This window comes from Clupea harengus, chromosome 1 (assembly GCF_900700415.2).
Source record: "Clupea harengus chromosome 1, Ch_v2.0.2, whole genome shotgun sequence".
Lineage (NCBI taxonomy): Eukaryota > Metazoa > Chordata > Actinopteri > Clupeiformes > Clupeidae > Clupea > Clupea harengus.
In genome coordinates this window covers 1,914,433-1,931,031 of record NC_045152.1, presented here as the reverse complement: position 1 = coordinate 1,931,031, position 16,599 = coordinate 1,914,433, and the positions used below count along the sequence as shown (strand labels likewise).

Below are 16,599 nucleotides of genomic sequence, written 5' to 3'. Positions count from 1 at the left end.
CCTGTCCTCCCTCCTGCCTTATAAAACAAACACATCTGAGTGACTGTGATCCTTCAGCTGCTCCTGAGCTCTAAACAGCAGAGAGGACCAGATAGTCACCGACCCGTTCACGTCTGTAGTACACCATGTTTCCTTCATGTCTGCTGCTTTTGGGGGCTCTATATGGTATGTATGCCACTGTCATATCTGTAAGGATGAACACAAATACACATGACATAATGTGATTTTCCTTATGGAATACACAGAATAATATGTGTCTGCTGTTACTTTTTTGGTTCCTTTTCCCCCCGCAGGTATTCAGGCTGATGAACTTACACAGCCAGCTTCAGTGGTAATCCAGCCAGGACAACAGTTGACCATCGACTGCAAAGTCTCTTATTCTCTGGCTAGCTATGCCACAGCATGGGTTCGACAGCCAGCAGGAAAACCATTGGAGTGGATCAATATAATATGGACTGGTGGAAGCACAGACCATAAAGACTCTTTGAAAAACAAGTTCATTGTCTCCAGAGACACCTCCAGTAACACAGTCACCCTACAAGGCCAGAATCTGCAGTCTGAAGACACAGCTGTGTACTACTGCGCTCGTTACCCACGGCATTACAATAAGCTACAATGCTGTACCAAAACCTCCCACACATAACACACCAGACATAGAAATCTGAAAATATTAATATAACATAAAAAGTTGCCAACATTTGAAAACACATACAAAAAAAAACAATTATTTAAATATCCTCCCCTCTACAACCCATATTATTAATCTCATTCCAGTCCTTACTCATTGTCTACATATTTCAAAGTCGACAGCACAGGTTATGTTAAGAAGAAAAGCCCACCTATAATTCAATGATATTCCCATGATTTAAATCCAGAGTATACTGTATGTGTCTCACTTTAATAGCATTAACACAAGTGGACTGAATCCAGATAAGGGGATAGAACCCTGTAGATCATAATGTTCTTAATTATTTCCAATGTAATATTTAGTATATAGACACATTACAATATATTACTACCACTTTTATATGTGCAGTCATGCATATATTGTTTTTTATAAATCCCAGGAAAAATGTGAATGAAAATGAAACTTGATACTGTTTAAGAAATAACAGGTGATATAAAATTATATTAACTTGATATTGTTATCACAGTAATAAATCATCAGACTAGTCCAGTGAACAGGTGATCAATATTCTCTGTTGGGAGTGTCTCCAGTAGGGGTTCCCTTATGCAAACTACCTCCACACTTCCCTCCTCATATAATCAGTTAATGTGCACCTCAATTACAGCCAACAGAGAAGATCATCTGTTATCAGTTCAGCTGCATGACAAACCATGATCCGTACATCTCAGCTTCTGCTATTGTTGATAGCTGCCACATGTGAGTCTGATTAAGTTCATTTAGGATGCAAAGATAGAAACTCTTGGAGTTTTATTCAAGTTATTGTGTATTTTAGAATGTCTTGTATTAGTGTCTGGAGTAACACTTAATCACTCAGCTCAACACAAACCATAGGTATTTATATAGATTGAGATGTTCTGTACTGAATGCCATAACTCATTAGTGTTGCCTTTTGTTGTTCCAGATGTCCACATGGAGGAGCTCAATCAGCCAGCGTCTGTGAATATCCAGCCCAGTCAAAGCTTGACCATCCAATGTAGGGTCTCATATTCTATCAGTAGCTATGCAACTGGATGGATAAGACAGGCTTCGGGGGGACCACTAGAGTGGGTTGGGTATATTGGCACTGGTGGGGCCTTGTACTACAAGGACTCTTTGAAAAACAAGTTCACCCTCTCCAGAGACACCTCCAGTAAAACACTGACTCTACAGGGCAAGAATCTGCAGGCTGAAGACACTGCTGTGTACTACTGTGCACGGGAGGCACAGTGACTGAATGCAATGGCCAGGCTGTACAAAAACACCTCCTCATTCACCACATGAGCCCTGGTCAAAGACATGAGGCAGTATAGCAGAAAGAACATTTCATCACTTAGAGTAGTGTATTGTATCCTATTGTTCGCCTTTCTTTGAATGTTTTACACATTAGACCCATTTCTTCGGTTAAGACAAAAATCATTTCAATCATCAGGACATATAGCAACATATTCAGTCTTTTCTAACCATAACTCTTGTGTTGCATACAATAATCAAACATCAGTCTATGAAGACAATAATGGAGTCCAGTGCATTCAGTTGGAGTAAGGGACCATCGCTGCTGTTACCACAGATGCACGCCCCATCAGAAACCTACAACCAATACACACACATTAATCCCTATAGCAACTCCGTTCAAGCCATATTCTGTGACTCAATTTCTGCTTTGTTTCTGTCGATCACTTTCAATGTATTTGTAACTACTAAGATCAGTAGCTCAACAAAAACAGTATTGCTGACAGCGTTGTTAATGAAAATGTCAATCTTTCAGATCTTTACCTTGTACGTATGTGTATGTGAATTAGAATGGCACGTTTATTTTGCAATGTGACCATGTTTTTCTGCAAAATGACAAGTTTAACTACTTTCATGTCTACCTTTGGATGTTTTTGACCATAGATGTTTAGTGATGTGCTCAGTCAACCAGCTTCATTGACAGCCCAGCCTGATCAAGTCTCGGTCACCAGCTGTAATAACTTGGGATCATCTCATTGTTGAGCTCAGACTCAACATCTTGCATGGAAGCATCATCTATACGCCAATGGGGAAAAGGCACATAGGATCCCTTTCAGGTAATACTGTGTTGTTGTTTTTTGTTTTAAATCATGGATCATTTTCTTAATTCTCCACAAATGTACACAGCACGTACAGCATGTTGGATTGTTAAAAAAGCAGGGAGTTCATTTTTTTTTTTTATATTTCTTTGATGTTCAGCCAAATAGCAGATAATTGAACTGAGGAAATTGTTTGCTTACAAAGACATTTGCTTTTTCAGTTCAGTTTTTACACTAGAAGTGATCCTCACCAAAAATATATTTTCCCAGACGTGTAAATAATTTCATGCAGATGAATAAGTAGCATAAAAAAAACACTCCAAAATGTTTTTTAAAACATGCCAAGATTAAACCATTAATGGAAAACAAAACACAGTATGCAAATTAAACCCACTCCCATCACTGCCTTTAGTCTAAAAGTTAAACAGACCGACACAGAGACAGATAGAGGGAAGATCACAGCTTTCTATCAGTGGGAGGACCCTCAGACTGGACTTCAACCATGACCACGAGCTTATCTCTCCCCATCATCCTTCTGCTCTGTGTGCCATGTGAGTGTGGCCAGAACCCTGGGACAACACTGAACTTCCATGTTATACTTCCTGCCTGTGCTTGGCCACAATGAAACTGATGTTTTTGCTCTCTTCATCAGATCTCCATGGCATGGCAAACCAGGCCAAGTCTCCCGGTGACTCGGTAAGAAGCTGTATGGTCTGACTAAAACTCCCATCCAAACAAATGGGAAGAAAAAGACATGCAGCATGTGGTCATTAATGACATTGTTGCCTCCTTCATGACTCCCTCCTACCTGACATGATTATGCAAACTCAGTGCTGGGAGTCCATCCAGTACTTAAGTGGAGCTGCAGGACTGTGAGCTGCAGCTGAGTTCCCATCAACACCCACAGGATGAAGGACACACTCTCACTGATACTGATACTCACCAGCATACACTGTCAGTGTTTCTGAATGGCAAATATTTCTTAAGTTTGGTGCTAGAAAAATGTATTTGATCATTTCCATCCTCTCTGTATTCATCAGGGGTGAAAAGTCAAAGCCTGGAGTCCATTCCCTCCAGTGCAGGGCTGTAGAAGCCTGGTGAAAGTCTCAGTCTCTCCTGTAAAGGATCTGGGTGTGCTTTTGGAAGCTACAACATGCACTGGACCAGGCAGCCTTCTGGGAAAGCAGTGGAGTGGATGGGGATTATATCTAATGATGCTAGTGGCTCCATCTATGCTAAGAGTGTCCAGGGACACATAGAGATCAACTGAGACAATCCAAGCAGCATGGTGTCCCTGAACCTGTCTGGTCTGGACTCTGCTGAGTATTACTGTGCAAGATAATCACTGTCACACAAATACTGAGCTCAATTGTACAAAAACATTTCCGCTTCTGTGGTGAGAAATGACACAAACAGTCACCAGGTGGCAGTGTGAACCCACAGTAGTGTGACATGCTGTTCACAACAGTAACACTCAGAATCTCCTGTCATTGTCAAAACCATCAGTAGATTTTGTACCACAAAACTGTCTGAAATTCAGACATAAAATATTTCACATTTCATGATGGCTGTGTCAGTACTACACATCAGTGAGGGTTCTGTCTCAGCATTGCTGAACTAGCTTCACCATTAAAATAAGAACAGTGTTTATCCAGTACATATGATGTGCTGTTACTGTTAACAGCTATGACGGCTATAGTCAGTACCTAGGTGTAGGTGTGAGACAGCAGTGAATTAATTCTTTGTTATTAGCCTATGTAGGAATTAATTTGTAGGAATTAGTTTGTAGGAATTAGTTTGAAACACTATTGAAACTGATCAGCCATATTGGCTTCTCATGTTGTGTAAATGTGACCAATGCAGCATTTAGGATAGAAAGTCATAATATTTAAGTAGCATTTTATTTAATATACTGGATGGATGATACCAACACTGCTCCCCTTATACAGAAGATGAATAATAGATGTACCTCTTGATGCAAATACTGCCAACCTTCATGTATAAATACTGCTGTGTGACTTTTATTTCCTCATCAGATCATGGAGCACACTCGAGCCATGCCAGTCATATTGTCCTCAACACAAACGTGTTGGCTGTTGGTGTTAGTGCTGGTGACATGTGGGTCTTTATTTATCCATTCAAAAGCAATTTCAGCACAGATTCTTGTATTTCATTTCATTGGTGTTACTGGTTACTGATTTATTCAGAAGGAATTTGAGCTCTTTGTATTTGTATGGATTATATTTGTTTAAATGTTTAAAACTATGTGATGTTTTACAGGGGTAGATTGTGCTTTTGAACACACCCAGCCCAGTATCATGACTGTAAAGCCAGGAGAGTCTCTGACAATCACCTGCAAAGTGACTGGGGCATCTATTACAGATAGCAGCTACTATGGAACAGCATGGATTCGTCAGGCAGCAGGGAAACCCCTGGTTTGGATCAACGTACTCTACTACAATGAAGTCAAATATGAAAATAATGCCCTGAAGAACAAGTTCAGTGTATCCAGAGACACCTCCAGTAACACAGTTACCCTGCAATGCCTGAATCTACAGACTGAAGACACAGCTGTGTACTACTGTGCACGAGACACACTATGATCGAAAACAACCACTGATACCTACAAAAACCCTCTCTAGTCATTAGTAATGCCAGCATGTGAGTTGTTAAATATCTATTGTTAAAACAAGATTCAAGAGAGATGCAAAACACCTCATATACTGCAAATGAGGTGGCAGATATGAATTACTTTATAGAGTGCCTATGATTTCACTATTGCATTTATATTCTACTTCTATAATAAGTACGGCTTTGAGGTAAATGAGGGATATATGATTTCTTGTGCATCTCTGAGTCACTGCACTACACATAACCAGTGTATATTTTAGGACTCTACCAGAGCAAAATGTCTTACTATTCTCAGAGGTTAATATATATAAAGTCAGTCAATATAGTCCGTTTGAAGGGAAGAAGCATGAGGTTTATTCATTGTAAAACTGTTCTGAACCCATGGTGATGTTGCCATTTTCTGAGGTAATATAGTCAGTTTAAAGGGATTGCTTGGCAGTGCTATTGGTCGGCTTTAACCAAACCTTTCACTAAGTAACTTTGGCCAGGCTCTGCCCACTTAGTGCTTTAAAATCACACCTTCACCGCTCACTTCATCACTTATTTTCCTATTTCATCTCTTTCTGCTTTCTATTTTGTAACTACATTTTCTTTTTCTTTCAATCACCATTCAAAATGTCATAAAAAGGAACGGAGTTTGTGAAAGTGGCCATGGCCTAAAATGTGTCACGCATGTCTAGTGATCTGAGATGATGACACTTCTCATCACGTCAAATAGATTTCAGACAAAATGAACATAAGAAAACAGAAAAACTGGAGTCGTTACCCAAGAGCACCTTCATGTTGATATTGGCCATTTAAACTCTGGTGGTGTTTCATCAGTCCAAATAGGAGTGGCCAATGCAAAACACAAAGATCACCTCTCTCCATATATCCGTGTGTGAAGCAAGTTTGAAAAACAGATCATTGTGACACCCTGACACCATGTACCATTCAGCCATGGATTTGACACAGCTTCTTTTACTGGCTGTCTGTCTAACAGGTAGGCTTACCCTTGATCAATGCTTCCCTTCATCTTGGATTTTTATCAAATTCGGTTTTGAGATTGTCTTTTATCTCTCATTGTTTTGTAGGTGTGGGGGGTCAGATACTGACCGAATCTGAGCCTGTGGTCATTAATCCTGGAGGATCTCACAGACTGACCTGCACAGCCTCTGGGTTCACATTTAGTGGCTACTATATGGCTTGGGTCAGACAAGCCCCTGGAAAAGGGCTGGAGTGGATTGCATACATTGGCACTGGTAGCACCCCTATATATTACTCCCAGTCAGTCCAGGGGAGATTCACCATCTCCAGGCATGATTCCAGCAGCCAGCTGTACCTACAGATGAACAGCCTGAAGAGTGAAGACACAGCTGTGTATTACTGTGCACGAGAGACACAGTGACTGAATGCAATGGCCAGGCTGTACAAAAACACTGCAACTCCACATCATTCAGGGAAATCTCATCTATTTCTCATCTCATCTATTACCACATTGAACAATAACACAAAATAGTATCTTGCAGGCCCTATTTCTCACATTATTTAATAGTATAAATAATGCTTTTTTACTTTAAAATATTATCAAAAGTTGTAAATATCTCCTTAGTATCACAGTGCTAGGTAAGCCTATTACATTTCAACCGTTAAATGTTGAATGGATAGAAATCAGTTAGATAATTTCATGTTGCTGCCACATGGCAAGAATTATATTTTCAATATTTTACAAAAGACTTGTTATATCTGAACTTGTTTTGATGATAAATATGAACTGGTTTCTTAGCACAGATAGTGTTTGAATTAAAGGAAGCTTGTTAGTGCTGTCAAACGATTAAAATATTTAATCGCGATTAATCGCATTTATGTCATAGTTAACTCAAAATTAATCGCGATTAATCGCAAATTTTTATCTATTCTAAATGTCCCTTCGTTCATTTATTTTTTCCATCATTTTATTTTTTGAATGCCCTTATCAACATGGAAAAGTTGATTGGCTTGCTTTATGCAAATGTTTTATTTTATTGAAAACCAATACTGCCAAACAGGGCGGTACAAAATAAAATTATAAAGTGCACATTTCAGGTAAACAAGGACTCAGCCTATAGTGCAGTTAAACCATGGCTTAATATTTTATTTTTTTCAAGTTTGCTGTCAGGCCTCTTATTTCAAAAACATTGAACCGTAACAGTTAGGTTACCAATAAAAGGTAAGCCTACTACTTCTTTGCTTTCAGCCAGCTGCCTGTTGACATTTTCAGACAACAGTGAAGCTCGCTTCTTTTGCACAACACAACTTTTAAAAGTAAACTTTCCATTCAGAAGCTTTTTATCATCCATTTCTCCGTATCGCTCTCACCATTCACTCAAACCGTAACGTTCGCCTACTACACAGTTTGCGAGGCCAAAAACAATGTTTATCTAAAAAAAAAAAAAAAAAAAAAAATTATAAAAAAAAATTCGCGTTAATCTCGCGATAAAAAAATTAACGGCGTTAAAATGGGTTTGCGTTAACGCCGTTAATAACGCGTTAAACTGACAGCACTACTAAATACTGAATAATACTTCAACCTGCAGGTGTTGGCCTTCACATAGCTGCAGAAAAGGGACGTACTAACATTTCATGATCATGTGGCAACACTATGCAATAGAGGGTTGATTCATTGATGAATATATCAAAAAGGTTTACTTTCACTATCAGATATTCACTCTATACTATCTTTATTCTAAGAAGGTTTTGTTGCTTCTATCTATTCACATTACCTATAATAAATTGTATGTAAAATTACTCCATTTTATCATGCTAGGGTTAATGCATGAATGGAACACAACACACTGTGCAAATTAAACCTACTTCCATCACTGCCTTTAGCATGAAGTTTGGGGAAGTCTTTTCATTATATTATGATATTATGTTTTAGATACTTTTGTAACATTGAACCAATTTGGACAAATCAAGGATTCTTGATTCATTTTGGAAAGTAATTAGAAGATAACGATTGAGAACACAGTCTGTTTATGAGTGATCTAAATATCAGGGCCGATAAGCCCAACATTTTTAGGTCATTCTGAATCGGCACATATTAGAGGTCATGAATTCCAGGTATGCAAAAAAGAAATAATGTAAGAAGAATTAAAATGAGTCTGGTCCATAAGCTATTTCAAGCACCAATCATCACACTGAACTAATGTTTGTGTGTGTGTCTGTGTTTGTGTGTGTCTGTGTTTGTGTGTGCGTCAGTCTTTGTGTGTGTGATCTAGTATGTGTGTGTGTCTGTGATTGTGTGAGTGAAATATAGCATGTGTGAGTCTGTGATTGTATGTGAGTATAATATAGCATTTGTGCCTCTGTGTTTGTGTGTGCATCTGTGTTTGTAGGAGTATAATATAGCATTTGTGCCTCTGTGTTTGTGTGTGCATCTGTGTTTGTGTGAGTGTAATATAGCATATAAAGTTTGGATTGGCACTGTAATATCCACATTGGATTGTCAAAGTTTTTTCTCTACCTGCCAATGGGAGCAAAGCACATAGGATCCCTTTCAGGTAATACTCTGTTGTTGTTTTTTGTGCATAGATCATTTTCTTAATTCTCGTGATAATGATGTATGGCATGTACATCATACATTCATGTTCATACATGGCTCATGTACAGCATGTCGGATTGTTAAACAAAGCAGAGACTTCAAGTTTTGGTATTTCTTTGATATTCAGCCAAATGGCAGATAATTGATCTGAGGAAATTGTTTGCTTACAAAGATGTTTCCTTTTTCAGTTTAGTTTTTAAAACTTGAAGTGATCCACACCAAAATATATTTTCTTATACGTGTAAATAATTTCAGGTAGACCAATAAGTAGCATTTAAAAAAAAACAACTAAATGTTCTTTTTAAATAATGCCAAGGTTAAATCATTAATGGAACAGAACACAGTATGCAAATGAGACCTATTCCCATCACTGCCTTTAGTATAAAAGCTAAACACACCGACACAGAGACAGATAGAGGGAAGATCACAGCTTTCTATCAGTGGGAGGACCCTCAGACTGGACTTCAACCATGACCATGAGCTTATCTCTCCCCATCATCCTTCTGCTCTGTGTGCCATGTGAGTGTGGCCAGAACCCTGGGACAACACTGAACTTCCATGTCATACTTCCTGCCTGTGCTTGGCCACAATGAAACTGATGTTTTTGCTCTCTTCATCAGATCTCCATGGCATCACTCTGACCTCGTCTCCAAACCAGGCCAAGTCTCCCGGTGACTCGGTGAGAATATCCTGCCAGGTGTCTGGTTACGCCCTCACTAGCATTGGCACAGGCTGGATCCCACATCCTCCAGGCAAAGCCATGCAGTGGATTGGGATCATGTGGGGTGGTGGCTCTTTTAGCTCAGCAGACGCCTAGAAGAGCCGCTTCACCATCAGCAGAGACAGCAGTAATGTGCTCTACTTAGACATCAGCAGAGACAGCAGTAATGTGCTCTACTTAGACATCAGCAGAGACAGCAGTAATGTGCTCTACTTAGACATCAGCAGAGACAGCAGTAATGTGCTCTACTTAGACATCAGCAGCCTGCAGACTGAGGACTCAGCTGTGTACTACTGCGCTCGTACAGCCACAGTCCAGCGGCTGAGTGGGAGGCCTGTACAAAAACACCAGATGGAGACGCTCACACTTACACTATGAGCTGCTCAGAGACAGGAGCATAGCGTCATTTAGCGTCCCTTTTGTGTCCACAAGGCTTAGTTTGGGGAAGTCTTTTCACTTTATTTTGATAGTATATTTAGGATACGTTTGTAATGTTGTTTTGTTTTGATAAAGTTTGGATTAAGAGAAAATAATGAACAGCCATTAAAAAGACAGTCTTTTTCTATTTGTCAACTGAACAAAAGGGCAGGTTAGCTCACACAGTTTAGATTGTTCTGAGTCTGCACATATTATCGATTCTTACTGTGCCATGAATTACAGGCTTGCAAACTTCCACATATGGAAAAAAAGTGATAATGATGAGAAGAATAAAAATGAGTCTGGTCCAAAAACTATTTCCAGCACCAATCATCACACTGAAGTAGCGTCTGTGTTTGTGTGTGTCTGTGTTTGTGTGTGCGTCTCTGTTTGTGTGTGTGCGTCTGTGTTTGTGTGTGCGTCTGTGTTTGTGTGCGTCTGTGTTTGTGTGTGTTTGTGTGAGCGTCTGTGTTTGTGTGTGCGTCTCTGTTTGTGTGTGTGCGTCTGTGTTTGTGTGTGCGTCTGTGTTTGTGTGAGCGTCTGTGTTTGTGTGTGTTTGTGTGAGTGTCTGTGTTTGTGTGTGCGTCTGTGATTCTGTGAGTGTAATATAGCATATCAAGTTTGGATTGGGACTGTAATATCCACATTGGATTGTCAAAGTGGTCTGCTTGTCATGTCTTTCATACCTGGTCTGACAGCAGAATCATGGACACTGCAAACCTCATGGGGGCAGTACAGTCACAGGAATTGAGCCTTTTACTTTACTTTAACTAGTTGTCCTAGATATACATGTACTCTATAATTTGTGTTGTATTAAAAACACATGGTTTTGCACAATAGACCCAGACCAAATAATTGTATTTAATTGCTTCACCAAATTATGTCACAACATACCTGAAAGCAAAGAAATATAACACAATTGGAAATTTAGAGACGTCCAGTCATTTTTATATACTGTATCTGTCTTTTCAATTATAATACAATTTTTAACAATCTTCACAAATACTGGGACCTAGTGTAATCAGGCTGAGTAAAGGGCTATCATTGCTGCATCCAGACCCACTCTCAATAATAAACATGACCAAATACACTTACACATCTAACCCTGTCTTGTGAACAACCAAAACCTTAATGTGTTCACAAATAGTGGGGACGGCATCGTAATTGTGTATGTGCATGCTTATGAAACACAATGTGTGTGTATGTAAATCCATTCAGTGTCACTTCCTGTTGGAAGAGTATTGTGGTGTCTATAAGTCCTCAGTGTTCAACAGATTGTAAAGAGTAGAGAGGACCAGTTAGTGCCAGATCGTTGTCTTCAACACAAACCATGTCCCTATCATCTGTGCTACTGTTGTTGGGTGCTGCATTCAGTAAGTTTCTCTGTTGGAATGGATTTGCACTGAACACACATGACACTGTTTCTGCATTGTTTCATGTATTACAGCTATCATGATAGTAACAGGTATGTTTCTTGGTGTTCTCACAGGTGTTCATTCATTCGAGCTCACTCAGCCAGCATCACTGACTCTCCAGCCAGGTAACAGCTTGGCCATCAACTGTAAAGTGTCCTATTCAGTTACCAGTTATGGCACAGCTTGGATTCGACAGCCATCAGGGAAAGCTCTGGAGTGGATCAATATCATCTGGAGTGGTGGTAGCACAGCAAATAAAGACTCACTGAAAAACAAGTTCAGTGTCTCCAGAGACACCTCCAGTTACACAGTCACCCTGCAAGGCCAGAATCTGCAGGCTGAAGACACAGCTGTGTATTACTGTGCTCGTTACCCACAGCATAACAATAAGCTACAATGCTGTACCAAAACCTCCCACACATAGCACACCAAACATACAAAAACTGATAATATTAATATCACATCAAAAGGTAACCAACATTTGAATGCATATCTACAACCCATGTTATTTATCTCATCCCAGTCCTTACTCATTGTGTGCAACTATCAAAATGAACAGCCCCAGTTATGTTTAAAAGAAAAGCCCACCTTTACTTCAATGATATTCCCATGAATTAAATCCAGAGTGGACTGAATCCAGTAAAGGTGATAGCATACTGTAGATCATAATGTTGTTGATCCTTTAAAATGATATATTTAATATATAGACCCATTGTATTATATTACTTCCACATTTATATGGGCAGTCATGGCCAACTAACTTATTGTCTTTAAGAAATAACAATATAAAACCTGAATGAAAATTATATTAACTTGATATTGTTATCACAGTAATCATTAATCAGACTAGTCCAGTGAACAGGTGATCAATATTCTCTGTTGGGAGTGTCTCCAGTAGGGGTTCCCTTATGCAAACTACCTCCACACTTCCCTCCTCATATAATCAGTTAATGTGCACCTCAATTACAGCCATCAGAGAAGAACATCTGTTATCAGTTCAGCTGCATGACAAACCATGATCCGTACATCTCAGCTTCTGCTATTGTTGATAGCTGCCACACGTGAGTCTGATTAAGTTAATTTAGGATACAAAGATAGAAACTCTTGAAGTTTTATTCAAGTTATTGTGTATTTTAGAATGTCTTGTATTGGTGTCAGGAGTAACACTGAATCATAGACTTCTTCATAAGGAGCTCAACACAAACCATAGGTATTTATATAGATTGAGAGGTTCTGTACTGAATGCCATAACTCATTAGTGTTGCCTTTTGTTGTTCCAGATGTCCACATGGAGGAGCTCAATCAGCCAGCTTCTGTGAATATCCAGCCCAGTCAAAGCTTGACCATCCAATGTAGGGTCTCATATTCTATCACTACCTATGCAACTGGATGGATAAGACAGGCTTCAGGGGGACCACTAGAGTGGGTCGGGCTTGTTGACACTGATGGGAGCTTGTACTACAAGGACTCTTTGAAAAACAAGTTCACCCTCTCCAGAGACACCTCCAGTAAAACACTGACTCTACAGGGCCAGAATCTGCAGGCTGAAGACACAGCTGTGTATTACTGTGCACGGGAGGCACAGTGACTGAATGCAATGGCCAGGCTGTACAAAAACACCTCCTCATTCACCACATGAGCCCTGGTCAAAGACATGAGGCAGTATAGCAGAAAGAACATTTCATCACTTAGAGTAGTGTATTGTATCCTATTGTTCACCTTTCTTTGAATGTTTCACACAATAGACACATTTTTTCGGTTAAGACAAAAATCTTTTCAATCATCAGGATATATAACAATATATTCAGTCTTTTCTAAACATAACTCTTGTGTTGCATATAATAATCATAACATCAGTCTATAAAGACTATAATGGAGTCCAGTGCATTCAGTTAGAGCAGGGGTTCTCAAACTTTTGCAAGCTGGGCCCCCCCAAAGCTGGTTAGGGGTAGTTGGGGCCCCCCCAGCGCGCGGCCCGCCGCCACCACCCTCAACTACACCACCATATATAGATAGATAGATAGATAGATAGATAGATAGATAGATAGATAGATAGCATATTGTTATTGATAGGCCTGACATGTCAAGGTTAGGCTATTGTTAGGCCCATACAGAAAATTATTATTTTTATATTATATTCAACTATTTATTATTATTATTATTATTATTATTATTATTATTATTATCAGTAATAGTAGGCCTATTAGTAGGCTATTCATTATTATCACCATCATTATGTTATTATTATTATAATTAATGATTATCGACCAATTATTATTATTGTATTATTATCATAATAATAATTAGTGTTATTATTGCTATCATTTGGATACTGTTATTATTATGGGCCTCTTGTGATCTTTACAAAAAAAATCCTACAGGTCTGTCAATGTGAGACATGAGCCTGCTTTGCACTGCAAAGGTTCTCAAATCTTGGGGCAATGTTTGACAAACATATCCTCAGGTCATCCTCGATCTGTCCGCGGTTGCGGTATTTAGTTTTGAGCGCAGTCAGTCTTGAAAAGCCTGCCTGGCACAAATATGTCGACGCGAAAAGGAGGCGCATTTTTAAGGCTATGTCGCAAAGCTGATCATTGCTATCCAGAATGACGAAATAGGGGAGATGCTTAAGTCTACTGTCACTCTTCAGCTGCTCTTTCATGTCTATTGACAGCTCGTCTGCTGAGCAGAGAAATGGATCCCGAACTTAGGCGAATGAACGGTAGTCCTCTTTGAAATAGGACCCAAACTGATTTCTGATATTCGGGGTGATACAATGTCATTTGACATAAGTATTGCGCTGAGTTTAGCTCCTATTCTACACGTCTTGCGCGGCCGGCAAAATCCGTGTTTCGGCAATTGTATGGGGTTGGCCAAGCTTAGCAATTCTATGAGCAACTACATAAGATGCCTCCAGACACTGCTTGGAGATGGTGGTTCGTTGTTGCTGGAGGCCATCACGTTCATGTTTAAAGAAGTCCACAGGCTTCTCTTTCTGACTTTTACGAATCAGAAACGTGTCCATAGTTGTGTTTGTTTGCTGATACAGTGTGTGTGAAGTTTATAAGGTTCTAATTTCAACGTCGTGTTCTTGTATGTGTGGTTGTGAACGACATGGATAAGGATAAGGCTGTGCTAGGCAATGATTCCAAACAAAACTAACTGTACACAATGTAGACAGGGACAGCACAAAATAGTATTCAAGTGCTGGTGTTTTATTTGTTGCAACACGGTGGATGATACAAAAATGTAAAGGTAGGTGTTAAGGAGAAAAGGGCTAGCTGCAGTTGGAAAAAGGTAGCTAGCTAGGCTAGCTCTCGGGGCTACGAGCTTTTTCAAAAGACTGGAGCAAATTACTCCTTAGAATAGGCTACGAATAGACCTACTGCAAGCGCAGTAAGGTATTACTAAGGAAGGAGTGAGTCTTTAAAAAGACTGTTTATAAAGCAATGAATATCTGAATGATACAGGAAACAAGAGAAATTGAACAAACTGCAGAGTCGTCTCAGGGTGAGCGCTTACCAATGCCTGCGGTTTTTTTTTATACTCGGAAACTTAGGTGCAACTCGCGTTCAAATGATAAAACTCCGTTTTGATTGGTGGATCAGGAGCAAAACCGTATTTGATTTGTTTGGGTCAGTCCAGCCCCTTGCATTTCGCCACTGAGGGAGCTTTCACTAACCAGTGACAGGTCGGACTTAGTTTTTTTTTTTTCTCCGTCTGTGACATCGCGCCCCCCCTGGAGAGTGTTCGCGCCCCCCCAGGGGGGCGCGCCCCCCACTTTGAGAACCACTGAGTTAGAGTAAGGGACCATCGCTGCTGTTACCACAGATGCACGCCCCATCAAAAACCTACAACCAATACACAAACATTAATCCCTATAGCATCTCCTTAAAAGCCATATCCTGTAACTCTCTCTTTCTGCTTTGTTATATCAATCACTATCGATGTATTTGTAACTACTACGAGCAGTACCCCTCAACAAAAACAGCATTGCTGACAGCGTTGTTAAGGAAAATATCAATCTTTCTGATCTGTATCTTGTACCTATGGGTACCTAAAATGGCATATTGATTTTGCAATGTAACCAGACCATGTTCTCTGCAAAAGGACAAGTTTGACTACTTTCATGTCTGTTGTTAGATGTTTTTGACCAAAGATGTTTAGTTTTGTCCTCACTCAGCCAGCTTCATTGACAGCCCAGCTTGATGTGTCTCGGTCACCAGCTGTAATATCTTGGGATCATCTCATTGTTCAGCTCAGACTCAACATCTTGCATGGAAACATCCTCTGTATGCCAATGGGAAAAAAGCACATAGGATCCCTTTCAGGTAATACTCTGTTGTTGTTTTTTGTGCATGGATAATTTTCTTAATTCTCGTGATAATGATGTGTGGCATGTACATCATACATTCATGTTCATACATGGCTCATGTACATCATGTCGGATTGTTAAACAAAGCAGAGACTTCAAGTTTTGGTATTTCTTTGATATTCAGCCAAATTGCAGATAATTGAACTGAGGAAATTGTTTGCTTACAAAGATGTTTCCTTTTTCAGTTTAGTTTTTTCACTAGAAGTGATCCTCACCCAAAAATATATTTTCTGTGAATAATTTCATGCAGAAGAATAAGTAACATAAAAAAAAACACTCCAAAATGTATTTTTTTTTTAAAATCATGCCAAGATTAAACCATTAATGGAAAACAACACATCATGCAAATTAGACCTACTCCCATCACTGCCTTTACTCTAAAAGCAAAAACTGACAAAAACTCCCATCCAAACAAATGGAAAGAAAAAGACATGCAGCATGTGGTCATTAATGACATTGTAGCCTCCTTCATGACTCCCTCCTACCTGACATGATTATGCAAACTCAGTGCTGGGAGTCCATCCAGTACTTAAGTGGAGCTGCAGGACTGTGAGCTGCAGCTGAGTTCCCATCAACACCCACAGGATGAAGGACACACTCTCACTGATACTGATACTCACCAGTATACACTGTCAGTGTTTCTGAATGGCAAATATTTTTTTTGACTGGTGCTTGAAAATAGTTTGGATAATTTTCATCCTCTCTGTATTCATCAGGGGTGAAAAGTCAAAGCCTGGAGTCCATTCCCTCCAGTGCAGTGCTG

At 39.6% G+C, this 16,599-nt stretch overlaps 7 gene segments (V, D, J or C); all 7 read left to right on the top strand.

Annotated features, from left to right (window-relative positions):
- The first annotated feature begins 28 nt into the window (after nucleotides 1-28).
- Nucleotides 29-677, top strand: LOC116222141. The segment is given in 2 exon segments: nucleotides 29-165; nucleotides 294-677. Coding segments are annotated over 2 exon segments (390 nt in total).
- Nucleotides 678-1,294: 617 nt separating this feature from the next.
- Nucleotides 1,295-1,912, top strand: LOC116222113. The segment is given in 2 exon segments: nucleotides 1,295-1,384; nucleotides 1,590-1,912. Coding segments are annotated over 2 exon segments (354 nt in total).
- Nucleotides 1,913-4,653: 2,741 nt separating this feature from the next.
- Nucleotides 4,654-5,318, top strand: LOC116222099. The segment is given in 2 exon segments: nucleotides 4,654-4,833; nucleotides 4,996-5,318. Coding segments are annotated over 2 exon segments (402 nt in total).
- Nucleotides 5,319-6,258: 940 nt separating this feature from the next.
- On the top strand, nucleotides 6,259-6,748 carry LOC116219436. The segment is given in 2 exon segments: nucleotides 6,259-6,328; nucleotides 6,420-6,748. Coding segments are annotated over 2 exon segments (372 nt in total).
- A 2,598-nt stretch (nucleotides 6,749-9,346) lies between these two features.
- On the top strand, nucleotides 9,347-9,778 carry LOC116219747. The segment is given in 2 exon segments: nucleotides 9,347-9,427; nucleotides 9,529-9,778. Coding segments are annotated over 2 exon segments (246 nt in total).
- A 1,598-nt stretch (nucleotides 9,779-11,376) lies between these two features.
- LOC116222065 lies at nucleotides 11,377-11,885 on the top strand. The segment is given in 2 exon segments: nucleotides 11,377-11,419; nucleotides 11,536-11,885. Coding segments are annotated over 2 exon segments (393 nt in total).
- A 460-nt stretch (nucleotides 11,886-12,345) lies between these two features.
- On the top strand, nucleotides 12,346-13,069 carry LOC116222044. The segment is given in 2 exon segments: nucleotides 12,346-12,522; nucleotides 12,742-13,069. Coding segments are annotated over 2 exon segments (354 nt in total).
- Nucleotides 13,070-16,599: the final 3,530 nt, after the last annotated feature.